We start from the raw sequence: 25,808 nt of genomic DNA on the forward strand, positions 1-25,808 counted from the left end.
ATTCTTAGTAGAGTTCTAGCCTCATAATTGCTGTACTTTTCAGTATTGAGTTTAGAGATTAATCAGATGGTTTTATGTACTATAAAAATTGGAAAGTAATGATTTTTATGTATCTGTCGTGTATGCAGGTGCTTTCCTCTGTATTAAATAAGATAACAGGTTTCCTTGAGTATATAATAAAATTGCTGTTAATCTTGAAAAAGATTCTCGATTTTAAAGATTTTTGCCATTGAATGAATCACATTTTTGGGAATGAGCCAACCATTTTGGGTCGGGGCTTAACTCTTCTAGACCACTAGGGTATCATTAATTGGTATCCTAGTAACTTAAGAATTATTGACCCTGAAAATGCCCGACTGGCAACCTGGGTTTAATTTTCTAGTAAGATTAATTATCTTGCAGTAAAGGGTAAAACAGAGACACCAGAGTCCTTTATATCCCTTATATTCTCTTAAGATTCCAGTGAACTAGTTGCTAAGATGAGGGAAAACACTAGTCTGTTGTTCTGAACCTCATTGAGTCTTTTATTATGTTATGACTCATCTATAGTTCACAGATTTAGTCCATGCCCGTCATATAAAATAACTGCACTGTGGTTTTTTCTGCTTACTTGGTTCGTGTCTCTAGTGACCCTTCAGGCTGCGTGTGCCTATGTGCTGGAGCAGGTTTTGGCAGGAGCTCTTGTGGCAAAGAGGAGACCATCTCAGTGCGGCACCGAGGCTGCCTGAGGCACAGGGCTGCTGTGAAAATGAAATGGGGTATATTTGCCTAGCATGTAGTAGGCTGTGGAATGTCCCACCTTCCCTTGACATGCATAACTGTAAAAGCAAATTCACACTGTAGGAAAATTGTATATTACCCATCTTGAAGTTGTCTTTATTGACTTACAACTATGTTTAGAAGTCACCAGGATCCTAAGAAGTGTCCTAAAGTTTTGGATTGTTTGAAAACTCAGTTGTTTTGGTGAAGTAATAAAATTCTGGGCCGACTCCGTGGCTTAGAGGTTAAGTGCGTGCGCTCCACTGCTGGCGGCCCGGGGTTCAGATTCCAGGCGCGCACCGACGCACTGCTTCTCTGGCCGTACTGAGGCCGCTTCCCACATACAGCAACTAGAAGGATGTGCAACTATGACATACAACTATCTACTGGGGCTTTGGGGGAAAAAAAAAAAGGAGGAGGATTGGCAATAGATGTTAGCTCAGAGCCAGTCTTCCTCAGCAAAAAGAGGAGGATTAGCATGGATGTTAGCTCAGGGCTGATCTTCCTCACAAAAAAATAAATAAAATAAAAATTCTCTGTGATGGGTTTAATTTTACTCAAGTTTTAAAATATAATGTTTTTTTTAACTAAGAGACTTGAATAAATATTTTGTGCCACTAATAAAGTATCGGGTACCTGCTGCATTTTCAGGATTTCAGAATTGTATTAGCTGCTGTGAGAACTGTGGGGCCAGTTCCAGCCTGTGAAGGGCTTTTGGTTGTATTTGTGCATCAAGACACATATGGAAAAAGAATTATGGTACTGAACTGCAGATCAGATGGTGTTAATTTTGTGGTCTGGGTCACCAATCCAGTAAGGATAGGCATGAGTAGGCATATTTTCCTGTAATTTGTGAGGGCTTCCTGAATCTGATCTAGAGGATGAGGGACATTAATTTAAGCTAATAAAGTTGGATGATTTTATGAGGTAGGGGAGTCACCACAACTTTGCTTAAAGAAAAAAAAAAATCAAAATGCCTAAGATATCCTTTCAGCTTTTGGTTCAAATAGTATTGATTAGTACGTGAACTTCCAAAAGAATATAGGGGCATCAATCTTTATGTATGTTAATGTGAGTTAGAAAAAATATATATACTGATACCTCAAACCCAGGATTTCATAAATATTGTTACTTAGGGTGAGGCCAAGTGAAAAAGTAAGTTGATCATGAGTTGATTTAAAGAAAATAGTACAGGTAGTATTACAATATGGTATCACTGTCAAGATAGTGTGCAAATGACTGAAGTTTGGGTAAAACTGTTTTTAGACTATACTTTGATTCGTGGAGGAAAGAATTTATAAAGTTCAGTTAGAGATGTGGCAGTGTCATAGAAGAAGAGAAGGCTTGAGGCCTGAGGTAACTTAAAACATTTCCTTGTCTTCACCAATGAAGGACCTCTTCATGCTTGAAGACGTTTCCTCAGTTCAGAACTAAATTTTGTCCATTATTTTCTTTCCTCCTTCCTTTAACCCCTCCATTCAACTGGTGCTAATGTTTCTATTACTGGTGGCTGCTGCTGCTACTACTCCCATACTGTAGAAATTTTTCTTGAGTGAAGAATATCTTTTAGAAGGCTTCTATGATAATACTGTTTGAAATTCATTTCTGACTATGCCGGCAGGTTGTCCTGCATGTTATTAAGTACGTAGAATTTGAAGGAGATGGGTTGGACTCTATTTGAACATTTTCAGAGGTGAAAATAGTACAGGGACCTTAGATTTTCTTCAGGATGTCAGAACAGGGTAGAGTATCACTACATGGTGATGAATATATAGGTGATTTTGCTAAGAGTATTACAGCCTGTGTTGTAGTTCCCTTCCTGCAGACCTAATAATTATTTATTGATTGGCACTGTGGGATAGATCATGGCATTCATCCTTAAGAGCAGGTCACATGCCAGAAGCCTCAGAAAGGAGAAATTCTCCATACTGCTCTAGTAGTTGGTTAAGTAAACTCTGGGGTTTGGCTTTCTAGTGGCCCATCAGTGACCTGTAGACTCTGTAAAGGGACAACCATGGAGAAGGGCAGTGCTGAAATAACCAGTCCCTGCTTTCCCCTTCTAGCCCTGGAACTCTTCTCAGGGGAAGCTTGCTTGTGCTTTTTCCTTGTCCAATAAATGGCTTGAGATGAGGGGTATCCTGGAGGCAGTCTCACCGGAACCCTCAAGGCTTATCAGCACTTGCCTGGTGGACAGCACCACAGCCCCTGCCCTGGCTCCCACCATCCTCCTAGTCCCCAAGGCCCAGGATCTCAGCCTCTGCAAATTACCATGTTTTCCCCACACTAATTAATTCAGAATTGATTAGAAACATATTGCAAACACAGGTGTCCAGTAGGTGATGGCTTCTCCAGAGGCGAAGAGACTTCAGCTGTTTAAGGTTAAATCAGAGGGAGGTGCAAACAAGGATTGTACCATACAGTTATTAAAGGTATAAAGTTTGTTGTCAATCATTCCTTCAGCACTCCCTTCCCCCTTCCAGAGGAAGTTTTCATAGACATTCATTAAATAAAAGTTGTGATTGGGTGATGGTGTGGAGAAGTGAGAAAGTTTAGTAGAATAGAAGAAAGGGAAAAAAAGACTGAGACTTTTGTGTCATGGTTACATAGTATAATAATAAAAATGATGTCTGTGTTTTATTGAAGATGTGCTGTGTACATACTGTGTACTGTGCTTAAGCCCTTTCCATGCAGTGAGCTTAATAGTTGGTCCCTGGCAGAACCATGTCTGGAAGCTGGTGTGTCTGACTCAGAACCTTGTTCATAAGCACTACCCTGCAAAGCAGAACCACTGGGGATGACTTGGAGGACCATTTGAGATTTTTGAGAATTCCCCAATTTGCAAGGTCGGCTCAAGTTTCTCTCGTAAATGTGAATAAAAAGCCTAACTTTACAAGAATTACCGTGTGCATCTGGGCCAGTAATTAGTGGTGAGCTACGGTGAGAAGTGGTTTCTGGGGTGTTGGATTCACGTTTGTGGCTAAGCAGGATTACAGATCCATGCATGTTGTGGAATTTCAGGGCCGTCACTAAATCCACAGAGTCAAGGACCTTTTGGATGTATTTTTAGTGTCCATAAGTATCACCCAGTCTTTTCTGCTTCTATAAGCTCCAAGTAGAAACTTGACGAGAGCAATAGGTCAGCCTGCCCTACGTAGCTGGAACTCAGTTCCTATAGAATGTCTTTGAAAACATGTGTTTCTAATATGTCAAAATTGGTTTGGCCAAAAAGAAAATTGTAGCCTTATTTGTTTAAAGGAACAAAAATATCTACACACCAAAGTTTGAATGCACAGAGCATGGTTCAGTTCTTAGTTGGCTTTTATGTTTTTTATTATTCTGATTTTTACTTCCCATTGATGTGCTAGATAAAAAGTAAAATTATATGCAGAACATATATACTACCCATAAAAAATTTTATTTATTATGTTAGTTTTTTCCTTATGTATAAAATTATAGTATTATGAACTACTTTAGTATTAATGAGTAACCTCAGTGAAATACTAAGATGACTATGTTGAGGGATAAATTAAAAAACTTAGGAAACTTAAGACCATTTGTTTTGAAATTCATAATGTTGGAATTACTTAAAAGGATTTTTTTTCTCTAGACATTTTAGATTCCTTTGCCATTGATGTGTGTGCGTGTGTGTGTGTGTGTGATCTGTCTTTGTATTTTTATTTACGAGGTTGGACTATAATGTGAGCATGAAAATTGCCCAACTATTCCATGAATAAATTGCCTTTGTATCTTATCTTACTAATACATATTTACACATAGTACCTGGTGATAGAGTTAGTCATATAAAAAATTATGAACTAAATGGGATTTTTAGTTCAGACACGTCCTCAGGTATAATTGTACAGACACACTATTAGGTGGGGTTTAATAGGAACTCCCACTGGTGGCTTAAATATGTGCTATCAGCTGCCTTAATTAAATCCTGTAGATTTTTATATCGACTTTGAAAGCAGACTGAGGATTAAACCACATTGGGGGTCTTCCCATCCCTGGTGTTGCAGGGAGGTGGGAAGAGTGGAGGATTGCCCATTTCATAAAGATGTATGTTTTTAAACCATAAGTGTGGCTCTTTGCACAAGTCAAAACTGCCAAAGGGACAGATGTTGCCAATTTCAAATGTACAGGGGGAAGGCAAATATTGCTAAGCAACGGTGTACTTGAGAGAGCATTTTTAGGAGCAGAGCCAGGGGAGTTGTGCCTGGGAGCACTCGCTGCTTCTTATGGCTCAGTACAAGGGAAGAGATTAAAAGTTCTTTCCTGTGAGGGCCGCCATTGCAGCCGCCAGCACAAAAGACAGGGACCCAGTGGCACCGATTAGGGCTGGCAAGGGGATGTATGAGAACAGGAAAGCTTTTTTGCCATGTAGGAAGGCAGTAAGACATGTTCACGGAGGTGAGTGCCCCACAGTGTACAGCAGCCCCACAGTAAGTACGAGTAAGTGCAAGCCTGAGGTTCAGGTGGGAGGACTGGGTGAGAGTGAGGCCTCAAAGGAAAACCTCTCTCTTGCCCTCTCTTTTCTCCTCTCTCTCTCTCTCTCTCTCTCCCCCCCCTACCCTTCTCCCCTTCCCTGCCATCCTCTCTCCTTCTTTCCTTTTCTCTTTTGCCTCCTCTGTAGGGGCTAACATCAAAGAAGAGAAAGATCAGAGTAACCTCTGTAGTTCCGTGCTGCTGTGTGCATGACCTTATAAACAAGGTAAATAAGCTTTCCAGCCACAGGTATTCGGCCCCTCCCATGTCCCCTCCCTTGGTATACACTTGATAGGTAACAGACAGGTGGTGTGGTGTGACTTTTTTTTTCTTTTGGCTGCCACTAGAGACTTGGAATACCTCTTGAGATTTGTGTGGTTGTTGGTTTGGATTATGGATTTTCCTTCCTTTCCCTCTGTGTCTTTGTTTCTAATAAAATAATGGAGTAAGAGTAGAGAAAGTAATGTTATAGTTTTGTGTCAGTACAAAAGCACAGCCTATTTTCAACAATGCATTGTAAAGAAATTAAAAACGTTTTAAAATAGGCAATTCCTTACCACTTAGATTTTTTTGTCCTTCTTTCAAGCTCTGGTCTTGAACTTCTGGATCCCTTGGCAAGTGTTGGTATTTTCTTTTGTCTTTCTCAAGTAAAGATACGAATTGAAGTTATTGGCAGTTTAAAAGCTTAAATATGTGTGTGTACACACATGTGCTCTCGCATCCCCTGCTCTCTCCCTCTCCCTCCCTCTCTTTGTATCTTTCTCCCCACCTTTCTTCCTCTCTCCCTCGGCTTTTCTTGCTTTGTTTTTTTCAGCAGACAAATGGAATTTAAATCAAATTTAAAAGATTGTGGAGCTCCTACCCAAGTTTTAACATATAAGTAGTACTGATTTCCACTGGTCTAAGAATATTTTGAGGTAATCTTAACTTCAGTGCAGGCAGGTGTAGTAGATAAATTTAATTTTCTTATAGCGTTGTGATTCTCATTAATTCAGCATGGTTTGTGGTCACATAGTCTGTATATCTGGGGTGTAAATTTATGTGATGAAAGTCTAGTTAGAGAAGATGACAACGTTTCCATTTTCCTCCTCAGAAGGTAGAATTTATTTACTTTAAGGGTAAGCAGTAGTGTATCTTCTGTCAATCATGAGAGAGCTGAGAAATTGGGCAGAGGTAATGAGCAAGGAGGGAGAACCCTCAAGTTATAGTGCATACTTTTCCCTTGATTGATTTGAATTTAGGTTATACCTTTTGGCTTTTTTTAGTAGGAAGTTATGTCATAAAATGCGTTGGAGGATGTGTTACCCCCAGATTTATGAAGCAATAGAGTTTCCTAGTGACTTAAGTCCCTCACAATTAATTTTCTTTTTTAAAGATGGTGTTCTAGTTAAGTCCAAGAGAAACTGGTCTGTTTTGTCCTACAAAAACCTTTTGACAGAATTTTATTAAGGAAACAACTTTTTGACATTGAGATGCCTTTTAAAAGTTTTACCTAAAAGAGAGAATAAAACAGAAGACGTACCTGCTCAGGAGCCAATCTAAAAGTTTTCAGGTTCATTTAATGCTACTTGATAGACAGCATTATTGTGGCGATATAAGTAATACTGCTTATTTTTACAGAGGATTTGGCTATCTACCAATTAAAGAACTTCAAGTTGAAAGGATCTTTTTTTTTTTTTTTGATGGTACACGCCCCTCTTCTCCCCCAAACTGGCAATGTGGTGATGACAATGTCTGGAAAGACGTGAAGGAGGCTCCAGAAGCGTTCTCCCAGCTGGCCGTGTGCCAGGTGTCTGAAGCCGTCAGAAGGCCACAGTTGGGTTCATGTACAACTGAGATAGAATTTACTTCTGCCAGTTTCACTCTCTCATCTTTTTTTTTTTTTGTGAGGACGATCAGCCCTGAGCTAACATCCGTGCTAACCCTCCTCTTTTGCTGAGGAAGACCAGCTCTGAGCTAACATCTATTGCCAATCTTCCTCCTTTTTTTTTTTTTCTCCCCAAAGCCCCAGTAGATAGTTGTATGTCATAGCTGCACATCCTTCTAGTTGCTGCATGTGGGACGTGGCCTCAGCATGGCCGGAGAAGCGGTGCGTCGGTGTGCGCCCGGGATCCGAACCCCGGGCCGCCAGTAGCGGAGCGCGCGCACTTAACCGCTAAGCCCTCACTCTCTCATCTTTAAAGGCAATTTTCAAGGGGAGTTGCTTTTGTTGTTACTGTTGGAATGATTTCCTATTTTTCATACTATCTCTTCTCTGGCAGCTAGATTCTGTCGATTCTGTATTCTAGAAAAGTTTAGAAGGAAAGGGAGAACAGGAACAACGGTAAATGTAAGAATATTGGGCGTTATGACACATGGTTGGGCTGGAGGCTTGGGTTAAGGGCTCTGGATTCAAGTGGAGAGTACTTCTACACTGTCTTCCTTGTGTGTGTGTCAGCGTGAGGGGATGAGGAGAGTCAGGAGGAGACTGTGAGACCAATAGATTGAGATGGAGGAAGATGTGGGGAGAGGCGCTGCTTCCTGTTTCCAAAATGGGCATAAACCTACTGTCCCCTGCTGTAACTTTTAGATTTGTGGGCATATATAATATGAACGCTTAAATGTTTTAAATTCAGCAGCTATTAGAGTTCCTTTATCTTATGAGCAAAGATAATTTTCTCCTTGGCACATATCAAATACCTATTTAAAATAAATTCAAGAATAACTTTTATATATATTTATCTACCCTGCCCCTTGTATTTATAAAAAAAAACAAATACTGGCACTTGTTGAGTGACTAAATATTTATTTTAAACTTTGTTATTAAACATATTGTCACTTTTTACCAGTTCAGTAAATCAGTTTATAAGATGAGCTTTGCTGGAAGTCTGATGCGATTTGTCTGTACTTCCAGACCAAACTTAACAAAGATAATGCAGGAAAAGGAAAAGATTAAGTCTACCTGAGATTCAGTGGAATTAGTAAGCTTTCTTTTTTTTTTTCCCCTAAAAAAAATGACTGAATCTGGTTTTTAATAGATTATAGAAAACCAAAAGAGTCCCTTAGATGTAGGTGTTCTTTGATGATAGGATTAAATAAGTGATTTATGACTATTCGTAATGTTATAATAGTAAATGAATGGTACTTTCCCAGAATAATCTTTGGCCCTTTTTCTAGACCCTGGCGAGTAACTTGGTTGTTTGTTACCCAACATTCAAGCCAAAAAAAGAAAAAAAAAAAAAGACTTGTTTAGAATTACAATGTAAAGGGCAAGGGCATCTTTCTTTGCCTCCTCTCCTGTGTTTGTTATAGTCTTAGTAATCCCCAGGGTCGTTTGAAGCTCAGATTGCTTCCTCAGAGTATATGTGCCTCCAACCTACCTCTTCAGTAATTTTCTTTTTCTTTTTTTTTTCCCCTGGGTTCTGTTTTTTGTTTTTAAAAATCATGGATGCCAGGAGACAGACAGACAACCAACATCTAGCCCAGAGGGAACTGTTGAGATTACTGCTGGAATAAACCCAGGATAAAATCTTTATGTCCTCTTAGACAAAGCATGGATTAAATGGTTTATCTTATTTATATGACTGCAGTTTCTTTCAACCTCATCCAGAAACTGACGGAAAGTTTTTTTCTGGTGCATCTGTAGTCTTAGCTTATGCCCAGCTATGAAAAAAAATGTCCGGGCACCCTGTGAAACATAGAATTAGACATGATTCCTGCACATTATTTGCCACTTAAATTTGACAGACACAAACACTCAAAGAAGGAGCAGTAATACAGGTTTATGTATCTATAAATCCAGTCATGGTTGACAAAGTAATTTAGTAGTGTTGTTTTAGACCCAGAACCATCAGTTTATATGATTTGTGAGTGAGCAACGTGTGTGTGTGAGCTCGAATGCGCACGTGTGAGAGAGAGAGAGAGAGAGAGAGAGAAGGGCAGGACGGAATAGAGTAAGCATGGTCACAAAACACCGTCACGCTGCCATTTAACATCCTCCCTGCAGTGATATATTTTAATTGGAAGACTACTCATGCTTTGCAAATTAAGGTACCCACTCAAAAATAAAAATTAAATCCCTCTTAAAAAAACCTCTAAAGGTTGTCTTAGTGAGTAGAATTGGTTATGAAAGGCGAGACAGATCATATAGTTTGGGATGTTTGAAAGAACTTGTCAGTTTATTATCATTGGAATGGAACCAGTGTCTAGACTTGTTCTTTGTGGTGCCTTTTTAAAAAAATTTTTTTTAAGCAGTGCCTTTTTAGCCAGCCTTACTAAATCATTCATGGCTGCTTCCCCACAGTGGGCTTCATGGGGTCTCATGTGATCTTTCATCAAAGGCACAGTGCTGTAGAGTCTCAGACCATTAGGGATTTCTGATTCCTTATTACGTGGTGAATGGTAATGGCTCAGTCAAAAGTTAGAAAGTTGGTGAATACTTAAGATTTGACATAGTTGCTGTTAAACAATGGTAAGGTTTTTACATTTGTTTTTCATCCAAGTACTTTGTTTTTAAGTCCTTTTAAACCTATCTCAGGTATACCCCACCCCTCTTAATTTGTACACCAAGAAGCTAGTTGACATATGTCATAAGTAATATCTATTGAAAACATTTTTGCATATAATGTATCAACATAAATAGTATTTTTTTTAAAAAATAGGAACTGTTTCATGTGCTTCTACAGAAGCCTTGCGAATATATTAAAATTTACACACGTGATCTCAGGAAATATAGTAGTAATAAAATAAATGAAACCAGCAATTTTTTTTTTTGCTCCCTTCATAGTCATTTGTATATTTATATCCAGTGTTTACAATTATATATGTGGAGAACAGCTACTCACTGTTCTTATTTTTATTTATGTAAACTGGATCTTAAGAACTAGATCCTAGGTTTCATAATTAAAAGATGCCTTCTTTTAATAGAGATCAAAATAGAATTTCCAGAATATTTTAAGTAGTTCAGTTAATACAAATTATGAGCTTTTATAAATATTTATATCCTTTAAAAAAATCTTTATGATACTAATTAGAGAAATTACTGGTAAAATCAAAATGACTGGAAAAGAACAATAAACTTTAATTATTCATATTGATCTTTACAGTACTGATAGTTCAAGATACTTCTTCCTGTAAGATTTTGTAAGTTTTAATAATGATGTTTAGGGTTTTGGTTTTTTTTCCTTTTCATTTTGAGCCCATTTTTGCTTTAGTTGGTGAAAGATAGACAAGGAGGTAATATAGTTTGCCTATAAAAGAGCAGTTTACCTAAAGGTGAATTTTAAAAATATTAGGGATATTAGCTCTTATTTAATAAGTGAATTGGGGTGCTAGCACATCTTCCAAGCTTCCAGCATTCTCTTTCAGTCATTATCCTGGAGCATTTCTTGATCCCCTGTCTCAAGGAGACACACAGCCTTCTTTTACCCACTACAAGCCTGCCTGATGTACCCCCTTCCCCACCAATCATGATCTTATGTTACTGTCACATCTGAAACTTTGCTCTCTGAGAAATTCATGTACCCCAACTGTGCATAGGCAACTATTCATGGGTGAAAAACATCTGATTGGGTTGGCAGTGGTGATGGAATTTAGTTATAATAAATAGTATATATTTTTTTGAATTGAGGATTTCTGTATCGTAAAAAATATCATTATTCTGTGAAATTATCTGGAGTTTTACAAATGTGAGAAATGTATGTTGCTTCCAATATATAGAAAAAAATGGAGCATTCACTATAAAATACTCCATAATTGGCTAGCTCGTGTTTTTCAGTTTTGTTAGAGATACCATGAGATGACAAAATCAAATTCATTCATTTCACGAGTGTTTACTTGCATATCTATGTTGGTCTAGAATTATGCTAAGGCCCCAGGAGATACAGAATGAATAAACCCCAGTCCTCTCCTGTAGGAAGCCAGGCTGGGGAGACAGAACGCCCAGGGTTACCATTCAGAGTTGAAGGTGGGTGGGGAGCCTAGGTGAAGGAAGACTTCCAGAAAAGGGCAGCCGACGTTTGTGACACCACTCCCTCTTTTCTGGATCCTCCAATGTGAGCAGAATTGCTTCGTCTTTCTACAGTAAATTTTTGTGGGATGATAAGTGTTGGTGACCTATAGATTCCTAATCATTTAAAAAAATCTTGTCCTTTATCAGTCTCTTTCCTCCTCTCCTTGAAAAATCTATTTGGAGAACTATAGAGATTTCTGCAGTTAGCATAACCTTCATTGTGGTAGCCTTCACGCCTGACAGTTTGGCATTAGAAAGAGACTTCCAGGGAACGTATGAGTAATTTGCTACATATTAGAGCTTATCACCTTTAAAAAACTATCTAAAACCTTTCTGTTATTTGAAAATATTTGGGGAGAGAGGGAGGGTGTTTAATGTTTTGAAGGGAGAATTGAACAAAGTGGGTTTGCAGTTTATATACTGCTGCTTTTCATCTTTAAGAAAACTATTAAGGGTACCTTATTCTCTGTTTTCTAATCCATTATCCCTCCCTCCATATTAACAATCTATAGCGTTTTTTAATTTGTACTATAAATGTGCCCAGAAACATGTCCAGGGATTTTAAAAATTCTTATCCTTAGATACTGGGTGTGGAAATAGACGTTGAGATAGTTGCCCAAAGGGCACGATGCTTCTGAAGAAGTAATACTGCTGGCTCCTTTATCCCTTTTCCAGCCGAAGCAGGCACACCCACCCAGGCGGTGTTTGCGTGTTCTTGGAATAGGCCCAGCTGTTTAGGTAATTTACTGTGTATTCACAGAATAAAATTAATTTTATGTCAAAACCTTGCTCAGGCAAGCCTTTTGGTTTCCTTCTCTAATCTGTCTCTTGGCAATGCTGAATACGGCATCTTAATGATAAATGCTTGAATTTATTTGTGTGGCATTAGCTTTAATGTGTATTGTCTTATTTCTTTCTCACAACAATCCTATGTGACTTTGTATATTTCAGATGTGTCTGCTCAGTATTTAAGTGTGACTGATTAAAAAAAGAGAACCAAAAAGTGCGTCTCTTTCAAGGACTTTGTAGTCTAGTTTGGACAACAGGAGTGAATTAGCCGGCAAGCACTGGGCTGGTCCCTGACAGCAAGTCCTGGTTTTCCCCAGGAGCACCTCCCCGGCCATAAGGGAAGGCTGACTGGAAATCGGTGAACAGTTCAGTGTGCTAAGTCTTAGATCGAGCAAGCCCAGGGCATCAAGAACGAAGCTGGGGACAGATTCACACAGGTGTGTGTTTGGAAGAAGGAAGGTTACACAGAGGAAGGCTAATAGAAAGTAAACACAACTGTGGCAGAAGACATTTGGCTGTGCTTTGAGTAAAAATTTTTATCCCTGTTTTTTTAATCTCAATCTAATTTTTGTGTTTTTAATTTATCGATAGATAATATATTTCATGATTCAGAATTTAAAAGGTAAAAAGATGTACAGTGAAAATCTTCCACTGCTCCACCCCCCCCCCGGCCACGTAGTTCTCCTTTCTATGAGTAATTGACGTTACAGGCTTCTCGTGCGTTATTCCCAATGATATTTTATGCATAATAAGTAACTGCATACCGACATGTTCTCTTCTGACTGTCATCTTTTCATTTATACACATCCTGACAGGTACTGGACTTGGTTTTTTTCCTCCTGCTTAACTGTATACCTGGAGATTACCCCCAAATCAATACATGAAGAGTGTCCTGATTCTTTGTCACAGCTGCATACTATTTCTGTGTAAGGGGCAAGTACCAGTTTTCTTAGCCAGTTACCTCCAGATGGGCATTTAGATTGTTTCCAGTGTCTTACTATTTGCAAACTTGGCTGCAGTGAGTAATGTTGTACACATGTCTCTTTGTGCATGTAGGAGTTGGTGCTAGAAGGCAGATTGCTGGGGCAGAGTATGGGGCGTTGGAATTGGGCGGCTGTTGCCAAATTGCCCTCTTCAGAGGTTGTACTGCTTGACCCTCCCACTCACCACGACGTTCAAGTGCCTGTTTCCCCATACCTGTCTCATAGACAGAGTGTTATTCTTAGTCTTTCTGTTTTGTTTTGCCAATCTGATGTGTGAAAAATAGTTTCTAAGAGTAGTCGTAATATTTTTAAGGAGAAAACAATGCAAAACCATTTCCTTTTGGTCCCTACTATGTTTGTTTCCATGTAGTTTGTTCGTTAAGATGTTGACTTACAGCTCAGACAAGCTAGTGTTTAGTAAGTCTCTAAAGCTCTAAAAATTGGAAGTTTATTTTCGTATTCTGAGTTCCAAGACTGAAAACATACCAGCAAATATTCATTGGTTGCCTCTGTGTGGCAGGCAGCGTGTGATTGGTGATTCAGCAAGGTAGAACTGGCCTCTGCTTTCATGGAACTTATCATCTAGAAGAAGCAGAGACGATATAACTTGAGGCGCTTTGACAGGGAAAGTACAGACAGCTGTGGGAGCCCACTCACAGTTTTGGGAGTGAGGGAATCAGGGAATGTTTTCCAAAAGATGTTTTTTAATCTGCGACCCAAAGTCTAAGTAGGAGTTATCATGACACAGGTGGGAGAGGGTTCCAGATAGGGGCAAGAAAGTGTGATTTATCTAGCTAGTTGGGAATAGGTGAGCAGCAAGTAGATACCGCCATGCGGCGCATAACAATGTTTCGGTCAACGACGGACCGTGTATATGACGGTGGTGCCATAAGGTTGGTACCGAATAGCCTGGGTGTGTAGGAGGCTATACTATCTAGGTTTGTGTGAGTATACTCTGATGTTTGCGCAGTGATGAAATCAATTAATGATGCACTTCTCAGATTGTATCCTCGTCGTTAAGCGACGTGTGACTGTACTACAGACTGAACCATAATCCAAAAGGGGACATATATTTGAAGAAAAATAGCATGGGCATTTGTTTAATCTCTTAAGAGTTAAACTGATGGAGAACCTATTGGGCTTTCTTTAAAAGCTGTCACAGTATTAAAGAATGTCTTTATAATGTTGATACCGTGTATTATTTTACGTATCAGTGGCTTTGGATAGTTTTTAAAGTTTCACATTTGACCTTCATACTAACCCTGTGGAGTTAGGACTGGTTATATTATTCCTTTATCACTATAAGGAAATAGTCCTGAGGAAGCTGAATCTTATCCAGGATTGCAGAACCAATCCTCAGCAAAGCCAGAACTAGAATCCAAGATCTTTTGGCTTCCTTCGTCAGCAGGCTGCCTCTGTGCTCCCTGCAGTTCCCGGTTAATGATAACTAAGCCTTTTTTGAGAATAGCAGTGTTATAAAAGTGCTGCTCTGTTGAAACTTGAGAGACTTAAAACACAATAATGCGAGAGCCTCCTCGTCTCAGCGATGAGGTATATTCCGTCCGGCTCTTCTTAGCTTATTAAAGCAAACTGTGTCACGCTTAGAAGACATTTACTAACATTTTATTTTGGTGTCAGTGCGTTTCCTTATGATTCCACAATGTCATTCCAAGAGGAGTGGGAAATCAGACCAAGGCAAGCACTGCTGTCTTTTCTGGTCTGAAGCACCGTAGTAGTAAGAGGCAGTTAAATCTGAATCCCAAAATGCTGCTTTGTACAAACAAAAGGAAAACATTGCTCTTAAAAAAAATGTTTTTAGTCATGCATAGGACAGCGGGGATCATATCCCCTCCTTAAAATGCTAATATATTTGTCTCTTGCCTGCAGGTTATGGTTTTTGGAGAGGTGATGTAACAGTATCAGGAAGCCAGGCTCTGTCACTTGAGAGCCTCACGTGACCTTGGATGTGTAACTTAATTCTCTAGAATTCAGTCCCATTTTAAAAACTGGGGTAATACCTACCACAAAGGTTGGTGTGAGAATTAAATAGAGTATTATACAGAATTCTCTCAGATTTTTATTTAATTTTTAAGTTTCTATAATAAGGGATGTATCTACAGTTGGTGGGGACATTTAGTGCGGTAGTTTTTTCCCCCGGGCAAGCTGATGATGGTGCATTTTACAATAGATGGTATAAAATGGAGGAAGTAACAAAATATAAAGAGTTTAATGCAATGTTGAGTACAATATGTATTCATTAAGTAACTGGTGTCATTTTTTTTAATTGAATAGAATTATGACCCCAGTGGGGAAGTGAGGTCTCTGCTGGGAGGTTTGTCTATGTACAGCACACCAGATCTGTGAAGGGGCCTCAGGTAGGCAGGAGAGGAGAGCTGGTCTCCTCTGGGAACCTAGATACTGAGGGTGGGAGACAACAGTGAGATTTGTGGTTGTGAGTGCTGAAGTCTGAGTCTGCACCGCTGAAGGAGAGCTAGACAGGGAAGGACCTGCAAATGAGAGCTTCTTGATTCATGCCGCTGGCATAGATTTTTGTTGTTGTTGCTTTTTGTCATCTTTTGTTCTTTGAGGAAGTCTTACCCGAAGATCTTCAGCCTTAACTGGCTGTGCTTCAGAGAGGCTGACTGTTTACTCTTTGGCCACAGTGTTGAAGGGAGAGCCTGGCTTCTCTGAGCAGGAGTGGCAAGGCTCAGCTGGAGCCCCTGTGGGGATGGTGGATTTTCAGGAAGGGATTAGGCCATAGTGGTTTGTCGAACTACTCCTCCCTTTTTGGAAAGTCTCCTTGCAGTGGCAGACTTGGAGGTGCCGAATTGTACTGTATTAAGCAAGGCAACCTGTCCTTACGGATCTTGCTCTGCAAACACATCTGAAATACCTACACCCCAGTTTAAGAGTCTCTAATTTGGGTTGGGAAGAGTGGAGAAATGAATCTCAGGGAGATGGAGCATAAAATGGGCTCATATTGTACAGACTATCTTGTAACCTCCCCTCTTTTAAATATGGCTTTAAAACATATCTTGGTATGCACAGAAGTATTTAGGGGTAAAAAGGCATTAACTCTAACCCTCTTACTCTCAAATGATTCAGTGTAGGTGTTTGGGGTGGGAGAGAAAAATACGAAGCAAATATGGTAGAACGCCAATATTTGGGGAATCTGGATGAAAGGTTTGTGGGAATTCCTTTTACTGTTTTTGTAATTTTTCTGTAAGTATGAAGTTATTTCTGAAGAAAAAGTTGAAAATATCTTGAGCATCTTTCCATGCAAGCACATACATTTACATTATTGTTTTAAGTCTGTATAACACACTGCTGTATGGATGCGCTGTAAAGAGGGTTAGCTGGACTCCTATCATTGGGCATTTGATCATTTCTAGTTATTTGCCATTATAAACAGTGCTGCTTGGAGATCTTTAAATATGATACATCCTCTCGTATTTGGAATGGAAGCCCCGCACCCCTTTGAAATACTCCCACGCCCATGATGGACCTGATATGAAAATTCACAGTAAATTAACCGATTAATGCTTGAACCTAAGACCTTATTGAGAATTTTAAATGGGTTAAGTGGTGACTGTTTAACAATATTTATCTTATCCTGATACTAATAAACAATAAGCTATAGAAAAATACCTTTAGTCCTGGTTCATCTCATGTAATAAAACTTGAGAAAAAACGAATCTTTTAGTGCCATGAAACATCTTGGCTAAGTGTTGACTGCTTGAGTAATTGTGAAGATCAGAAAGTCTTTTACTGTCCTGAAGTTGTAGCTTTCTGACCTCATTTTGTTGGAAGTAGTGGGCAAATCTTTTTTGGCCCTTATTCCAACGTGCTTCACTATTTCATTGATTGCCAGATACTTTAATTGGATTCCCGTTTTCATTCCAGCAACAGACAGGATGAGGGGACTGTTTGACCAGAGTCTGTAGTCATATGCTCTGTTCTGTTGATTCACCTTCAACTTCCAGTTGCTATTTTCCCTACCGATGATGTGGACAAGTGAAACCATAGAATATAATTACATTTTACCCTCAGGTCAAAACAGCATTTGTTTTTGTTTCTGACATTTGTGCTAAAATGTTTGGTTACCAACATTTGGTCCAGTTTTTAGGTGTCCCTTAATGGTTCTGAAAAACAGAATGTGGGTAAGCATGTGTAGATGTGGACATGCCCTACTGCCTAAAGCCAGGTCTGAGAGGACCAGCAGATAAAAGGGTTACACCTCCTAACTCCAGACCCTACCTCGAAAATAACAAACTGCAAACATTTCAATAAAACCATTTCCATGAAATTTACATGTTTTAAGACCAGACCTAGGCAGATCAAATTGCCTTTGAATGTTGACATGTTCATTAGATTGAGTTCCAGGAGAGTGTGAATGTTGTATGCTCTTTTCTGTCCTTTTCCTTCCTTACAGTAAATTTGAATGAGGGAAATGGATTAATAAATCCTAGATCAGGAATTAGCAACCAATGCTGTATTAAATTATACTGAAATTAGAAACGAGAGCAGGGAAAAGAACCCTTTTCCATCTACTCTCTAGCTATAAGGCAGGTATTGGACCAAACCGACTGGGAAGACCAGTGCTTTCTGCACAGCAGTGGCAGTAAAGGGCGGGTGCGTTTCATAGAACTTGGCCAGGGCACTTGGCTCATGAATTGACACAGAGCAAAAGTTGCTATTCCATTGAAAGCCGTGAAGTTGTGGGATTTATGTCTCTAGTTAAGCAAAGTGATTATTTTTAGATTTAACTTTTCCATTTTCTTTGCACTTACAAATATAAAGACTATAGGGGCCGGCCCGGTGGCGCAAGCGGTTAAGTGCGCGCGCTCCGCTGCGGCTGCCCGGGGTTCGCTGGTTCGGATCCCGGGTGCGCACCGACGCACTGCTTGGCAAGCCATGCTGTGGCGGCGTCCCATATAAAGTGGAGGAAGATGGGCACAGATGTTAGCCCAGGGCCGTCTTCCTCAGCAAAAAAAGAGGAGGATTGGCGGGTGTTAGCACAGGGCTGATCTCCTCACACACACCCAAAAAATATATATATAAAGACTATAAAATAACATTCCTAGACACTCTCTTTGGTGGGAATACTAGGAGCAGCTGTTATTTGTTTAGCTGGAGATAAGAAAGAGGTATAAAAAGTGGCTCTTTCTTCCAAGACACTAGGTAATCTCGTCTCTCCTTAGGCTCTTTCTCTGGGGAAATATTTTGTGTGTGTGTGTGTGTACATGTGTGTGTATATATATGTGCATATATAAGATGAAAAGGCTGACGAAGTAGAGATAGAGATATTTAACTTTCAAATGAATTTTTGGCGGGTTAGAATATTACAAAAAAATCTCTCCTTGATTGGATGTTGGCCTCCTTACTGTGGGCTCACTAAGGTGTTCAGATGATCGCCATCTTTGTGTTCATTTAACTTGGTTCACTGGACAGATGTTGCTATGAAGCAGCAAACTGTGACACCAGTTTTATCTTTCTGCCTCCACTTTTGTTATGTCTCTTATTCCCCTGGATTTGAAATGTACTAATTTTCTTTAATGTACACATTTTCCATTGGAAACTTTTGACCTGAGGGTCATAATTAGTCTGCCATTGTCTCCAGCAGAATCCTTTCCTTCACGATTAACTTGGTTAATCTCTTTGGTCTTATTTCATCCAGAATGTGAAATTCCTAATATTAGCTGGTAAAGGTGGGCCCTGAGGTGATTCAATTTACCAGAGTGTTGCTGTATTAATACTAGCATCTACTAATCCCTTCACTCTAGTTGTTTATTTGGGTGCTCATCTTTTCTTTTTTGCTTTTCACCTTCAGCAGACCTACTCCAGTGAAGTCCATTGTGTTGAAGAGATTCTGAAGGTGAGTTACGTTGTTACCATTTCTCACTTGAAGAAATATTTAAGTAGGCAGATATATCCATTTATTTTGACTTTAATGAACAGTTGCCATTCCAAACCCCTTTAAATTGATCCCCACCTCACACATGCAAAAGCAAAATGAACCAGAACAATAACAAAGGGAGTCTTAGAACATTATTGAACTCTGTGACAGATTTTATTAATTAAAATGAAGTCTACAAACTGCAAGGCATTTGGACTAGAGTTTTAAGACATTTCTCTCAAGTTTTTCTGGTTGTCCATAGAGACTCGGGAGAGTTGCTCACCTCCCAGAGAGGAAGCTGCCTGTGTTGGTGCAGTACAGGAGGCACCAGGGCTTAAAGAGTGCTCATGTTGCCTCTCGGTGTTTTGTAGGTGACCCCTCGTGTGTATGGCCTCATCTTTAAAAATTGTGAGATGATGAATTTTTAAAGGGTTAAACAGAAAAACAGTAGAAAGTAAGTGGACTGGGCCAGCCCCATGGCTTAGTGGTTAAGTGCGCGCTCCGCTGCTGGCGGCCCGGGTTCGGATCCCGGGCGTGCACCAACGCACCTCTTCTCCGGCCATGCCGAGGCCGCGTCCCACATGCAGCAGCTAGAAGGATGTGCAACTGTGACATACAACTATCTACTGGGGCTTTGGGGGAAAAATAAATAAATAAAATTATAAAAAAAAAAAAAAAGAAAGTAAATGGACATCTCTAGACCTACCTTGAAGGGTTATTTGAGATCATGCCATGAACATTTCTGCTTTTTCTACATATACATCACTGAATCCATTATTCATTTGTTCAGTTTTTCTTGCAAAAGTATGACACATTCCTTCTAGAATTCAATTCCAGGAAAAAAAATTTCTACTCATGAACCCAACATGCTTTCTTTTTATCAGAGAAGTGTTATATAAACTAGCATGTTTCCCATTTTGGCTTTAATTTCCAGGAAATCTAGAGCTAAATTTAATGCTCAAATACAGTAATTGTCATAACTGAGGGTTTTGTTTATTTCTCATTCCTCCTCTATGACTTTTAATTTTCTTCCATGTCAGTTTTAATGATATTCTTGCTTTATCTTTTACTGTAATGTTTCTGATTTTTTTAATTTGGAAGTAGGAGAGATATATATGACACATGTACCTATTAATTTGTAACTCTACTGCTCACTTTTTTCCCTCAAAATATCTACTTACCCAATTTTTTCCTTTAATTTTTCATTGTAAAGTATTAAGTGAGGTAGTGCTGAAACTAGTAATTAAGTATATTAATTACGTTCTGACTTGTGAAATTTTTGACAAAAGTAGCTTCTAACCAGATGTTTGGAAAACAAATCCATTATTTTTGTTTTACAATGTTTTGTCCCCTACATTTGTAGTTAGGATTTTCTGAAAAAGAAATACCTCTAAGGAAGCGTACTTTGTACTGCTGAAAATTGAGAAATTTTTGTCAACCAGCAAGTAAGATTCATAATAAACAAGTTGGCATGATCAGGCTTTTGTTTCATCCTCTTCCTCTGGTATTTCTGAAATTCTTTGGTCTGATGAGTCATAAAAATAACAAATGACTTAGTTATAAAATGTGGCCTTAGCATTGTCTCTGAAATTATGTGTGATTTGTTCTATAGTTATTGCAAAAGTAAATGCAACAAGTATAGATTAGTTGTCTTATGTATGTGTCAAATGCTTCTCTTAGGTTTTGATGTGTGTTAAATATACGACTGTGGAATCCTTTATTTAGGATGATAGTACTAGAGCATCGGACAAGCATGTTCAATTTGATAAACTCATCTATCCTCCCTCCCCTCTCACCCAGCATCACTTTGAGTTCTTGCTTACCTGGAAATGCTTGAAAAATAAATGGTTAATGGAAGCAACAGGTGAGTATTTTCATTTGGAAATCATAAACAGGATAAGCAAATAGAAGGATGTCCTGGATTGAAGAAGGCCTGGGCTTCTGCATAGTGGAGACTTAGAGTCTGTCCCCTTCTCTTCTCCTCTATTTGTGGCCTCACTTAAGTCATGTGCTCACTAGGCCTCAGTTTCCTCATTGGTAAAATGAAGGCCCTGGGCTAGTTGATGATCTCTAGGATCCATTCCAGCTCTTACTCTCTGATGCCAATCCTGATGCTTTCCTCTGCCTCATGGTTCCTGTTCTTACCTTGTACCAGCAATTTACGAAGATTGCCAGGAATGCTAACACAAATCTTTCCAATGGGTGTTAAAGGCGTTAAGTAGTTCTCTAACACAGAAAATCAATCACAGAAGATATCGTGTGGTTCTCTGGGGGAAATATTAAGGGTGGAAGTGTTTTAATGAAGGGGAAGTGGTGGCCCGTAACTCCTGCAGGCTGATGGGGTAAGACGATAGCAGACAGACACTGCAAGACACCAGGAATTGGTCATGCACAAGGGTCCAGACAGGACAGCATGCCCTCTGTGGGTGTGTGGAAACAGCTCAGGTTTTCTACTTATACAGTGGCATGACCTCAGCAGCCTCTTGGGGGAATTAATGTAGTACTCGTAGACATTACTTTGGTGCAACATTCCAGTGACACTGGTACAGTGAGTGGTAGCACTATTATGTTCATTCATTTACTCAACAATATCTGTTAAGACTCAGACACTTATAGTCGCTGGGGATGCAATATGAATAAGATAGAGTCCTTGCGCTCATGGAGATTGTAGTGGGGAAGATAAAATAAAATGTCAGATATTGATAAGTGCTATGAGTCATAGCAGGCAAGTGAACAGGGGAGTAGGAAGAGGAAAGAGTGCAAAAGCCTCGAGGCAGGAACAAGTTGCTGTGTTAGAGGAACAGCAGGAACTAGACACTGTGTCTAGAGGAAAATGAGCAAGGGGGAGGCAGAGCAGAGACAGCAGCTGTGGTGCCTAGAAGGCCAGGACTGAGGCAAGTGTCACGTGATTGACCCCCTTATGTGATAAGTCATTGTTAAGGTAGGGATTGAATTCATGGCCTTGCGATCCTGGGCAGCCACCTCTCCTTATGGCCCCAATCCTCCTAAGGCCTAAGTCCCTCTAGTAAGCTAGGCATTTAGGGGAGTATATAAATTCTTTCAGACTGCTAGCAAACCACTTAGGGCCTGAAAGAGTTTATGCACCCTCCAACTGCCTGATTTAATAGCTGGGGCAGCCTTAGGCCTTGAGAGTACAATGGATGCTTTCGGGGAATAATTGATGACTAAAAGTCATAGATACCATTGGGATTCTAAAGAAATTATAGGAAAACGTAAGGGTGATACTTTCAAATACCTTCTCAATTAATTATTACATGTTTTTATATCGTAGCATTATAATGGTCCCACTCCTTAAAGTATAGTCAAATAAATAAAACAGCAGGGAACTCTCTTTGGTGCAGTATTGAAATTCCTTTAAAACTAGACTTTTAATTAAAAGTTGTAATGCTTTTAATTTATTACGTGCTTTTGATGCACCATGCATCCAAGCACTTTACATAAATTACCCTTACAACACTTTGAAAAGTAAGTGGTCCTTGTCTACCTCGCTGAGAACTGAGGCTCAGGGAGCCCAGGCAGCTTACGCTGACACAGCTAAGTTAGGATTCCAGTCTGGGTCTCTGGCTCCAGAGCTGTGACTCTTTCCATTATATTTTAGTACAGAATTCCTCTATTGTACTGAACAAAGCAGATGGCTAGTCAGTAGACAAGGGCATGATTTCACATTTAACAAAAATTACTCAAGAAAGCCAGCATCAGTTACTCTGTCACTGTGCCAAGTCATTTATGTCTGTCCTGGGACTACAGCAACCCAGGGAGCTGCTGTGGGGAAAGGCGAGAAGATGTGCACCGAGGTGGGAGTTGGAATGCTTGCTGGAGCTCCATCCCCAGTTGTTGCAAGGATCAGATGGCATTTCTGTGCTGATAGAGAGGCTGGTCAGCACTTGGAAAAGAGTGAAGTGTCACAGCACCCGGGGTATCATACAAGGGAGGTCACGCAGCGTCCTGGGGGTCACTGGCTTGCTGGTGGAGAGTTGCCTGTCCATCTTTAAGCCAGGTTGGCAGGCAGGTCTGACATATGTGGGAATGGACTTCTTTCTCTTAGACTGGGAAGACAAAGGAACCGTCGGCTTCCTCAGGGACCTGATGCAGTTGTGTTAGGCCTCACTTTTCTCATCTGTATGACGAAGGGGTTGGAGTTAATGATCCCAGTGCCATTTTAGCTCTTTAACAAAGCGTGTGTGTGCACGTGCACATGTTTGCAATTAAAAAACCTTTCATCTGACATTGTTGTCCACTAGTTTTTTAGCAAAGCAGAATTCATGCATATGCTTAGAAAAAAAAGAATTCATGTCAAGATAAATATATTAATTTGCAAGCTTTAGAAATCCTGCCTTCATGAAAATAGTGAATAGAAATTAAATTTCTGTTAATGGAAAAGGAAGGTAATTTTTTAAGGTCCTCTCCTCCAAAAAAGTTCTTATGCACTATTAGTGTGTATCAGGGAAGGGTCAAATCCATTAAAACTCTCCCAAGTGGAACAAGTGACCTGAATTACTTGTTTGCTTAAGTCAAACAGGAAAGTTCTTCTTCCTTTGAACTTAAATAATTCCAGGAAATGCAATAAAGAAGCTGAGGGAGAAAGCAAGCCTTGAGTGGAGACTCAGTTTTCACAGTTACATAAGCTCTAGTAACACCTATTACCGTTTACGTGCTTGATAATATTCAAAGTGTTAAGACCATTCATGGTCTGTGTTCTTGCTTTTCTTCTTTGAACTGATTTCTTTTCAGTTTTGTAAGTTGGAGACCTTAGCTTTTGAACATAGCCCATTAAGTGGGAACTTTTTAAAAAGTAAATGAAATCAATCCACTCTACATTAAGTTTAAACAGTTAAGTAGCAATAAATGTTTATAATTTACTTTTCTTCCCTTTCCAAATCTCTTTCCAGGAAATGACCCATTCATGGCCGCCTCCTTTGACAGCAATACACACGCCCAGTACAGCCGAGCCCTCCAAATTTCCTTTTCCCACAAAGGTAATTCCTTACAAGTGTAGCAGGCACTGCCTCCACACCAGAGAAAAGTCAGAAGTATTGCTGGGAGCCAGATTAATCAAGTACTACTTGTTGAAATCTTTGGAGATTAGGTTAAAATAGCAATTAATTTAGCTTCTGAAGTGCTTCATAATGCTTTCGAACACTTTATTCTGCAAATTATGTCAGTAAGAACATTTGGAGGTTTTGTAGCTTAGGAAAGCATTTAGGACTTTTTAATAAATTCTCTCACATGAGGATCCTTACTTAGAGGTGGGAAAACAGGTACAGGGAAATTAAGTGAGGTAGGTTATCTGATTCCTAGTTTAGAATTTAGATATATACATACATATATATATATACACATACATACATATATATATATACACACACATACATATATACATACATATATATACACACACACACACACGTATATCTTACATTTCTCATACCGCCTAAATTTTCTTCAAGTTTAATATGATCAGCTACATTAGTGCTGGCTTTAATAACAAGCAAATCAACTGTTGACTTACATGTTTCCGTTGAAGTATTTGTGAACAATGTATTAAAAACCCTGCCTTTTTTGGGGGGTTTGTGCTTTTGGATAACTTTGAGAATATAAAAAATATCACCTTCAGATCTGTATTCTGTCCAGCCTGGTATGCATGCACATTTTTAATATATTATAGTTATTTCTTTCCATGATATTGTTTTCAGAACAGGTTATATCTACCCAAACCAGAATTTGCCACATTAGATACTTGACATATTTTCTAATGATAGTTTTTTTAAAGGTGATTCATTATTACTGGTTTTAAGGTAAAAACATTATACTTTGAAAAAAAAATCTTCGTTCAACACCGAAGGAAAAATAAACTCCAGGAAAGAACAGAAGCAATAAAACCTATTTTATGTAAAAATTAGATTTATCAGTGTTTATTACATTTGGCAGTGATGCAAACTTAGATTTATAAACCTTAATATTTTAATAACTAGAGATTTTTATTTTTCTTTCTAGGATTCTCAGCACATTAGTTCTGCAACCCCAAACCAAAGTAAGTAAATATATGGAACTGATTATTGCATTGGAGAACAAAGCATGGTTTTCACTGTTTTAATATAAAAAACATTAACGAAAAATGCCCCAGCAGAGATGAGGGCTTCCCGTGTCGACAGCAGAGGAAGGGAGGACAGAGGCCAAGCTGCTCTTCAGGTGGAATTTCAGATTGTGGCAAAGGGTTAGTGAAGATGACTTAGTAAAGTACTTAACAAGTATGACCTGGTATTACCTGACACCTGATAAATATCTTGAACGTGACTCTCAAAGCGTTGTAACCCAGGAATTATATATAAGAATAGGTTGGGGTATATTGTGTGGTTCTTGTATTTTTTTTTAACAAAAGTAAGACATTTTTGTAAGGAATAGAGCATACAGCTTCTTTAGTCCTTCTATATGTATTTGCCATGTAATTCTTTTTTGGTCCCTTTTTTATGGATTGTAAATACTTGAGAACTCAGAGGGAAACAGAAGAAGGCTAACTGGATCCAGCTTTTCTTTTCATCAGTAACCCCTCGGCTCAATAAATTCTTGGTATCCCAACTACATGCAAGACAGTGCAAGCCTTACAAAAATGCCTAGGGTATTTGTAGTCATTCAGTTCATCAATACATGGTGAGCGCCCAAGTTATGATGTGTTAGTCTTCAGAGGGTAGGAAGACCAAGAGAGGGTGCCTGGTGTGTGTGTGTGTTGGGAGAAGGTTGCTCATAGATATTCTGTGGAGGTGACTCTTCCTTCAAATCTCCCCACTTCATTCTTTTCCCTCACTTATATTTTTTCCTTGATTATTCTGTTGTTTAAAGTGCAAGGATGTGAGGAGAGTGAAAAATATGAGAAAAGCGAACAACAGAA

At 39.2% G+C, this 25,808-nt stretch overlaps 1 protein-coding gene across 1 annotated transcript in view; it reads left to right on the forward strand.

The window, feature by feature from the left end:
* AFF1 (ALF transcription elongation factor 1) overlaps positions 1-25,808 on the forward strand; it is a 167,984-nt gene that overhangs the window by 95,974 nt on the left and 46,202 nt on the right. The window contains 3 exon segments of the mRNA XM_058547459.1: positions 18,836-18,880; positions 23,812-23,898; positions 24,917-24,953. Coding sequence (XP_058403442.1) covers positions 18,836-18,880; positions 23,812-23,898; positions 24,917-24,953 — 169 coding nt within the window.

This window comes from Diceros bicornis, chromosome 8 (assembly GCF_020826845.1).
Source record: "Diceros bicornis minor isolate mBicDic1 chromosome 8, mDicBic1.mat.cur, whole genome shotgun sequence".
In the NCBI taxonomy this organism is placed as follows: domain Eukaryota; kingdom Metazoa; phylum Chordata; class Mammalia; order Perissodactyla; family Rhinocerotidae; genus Diceros; species Diceros bicornis.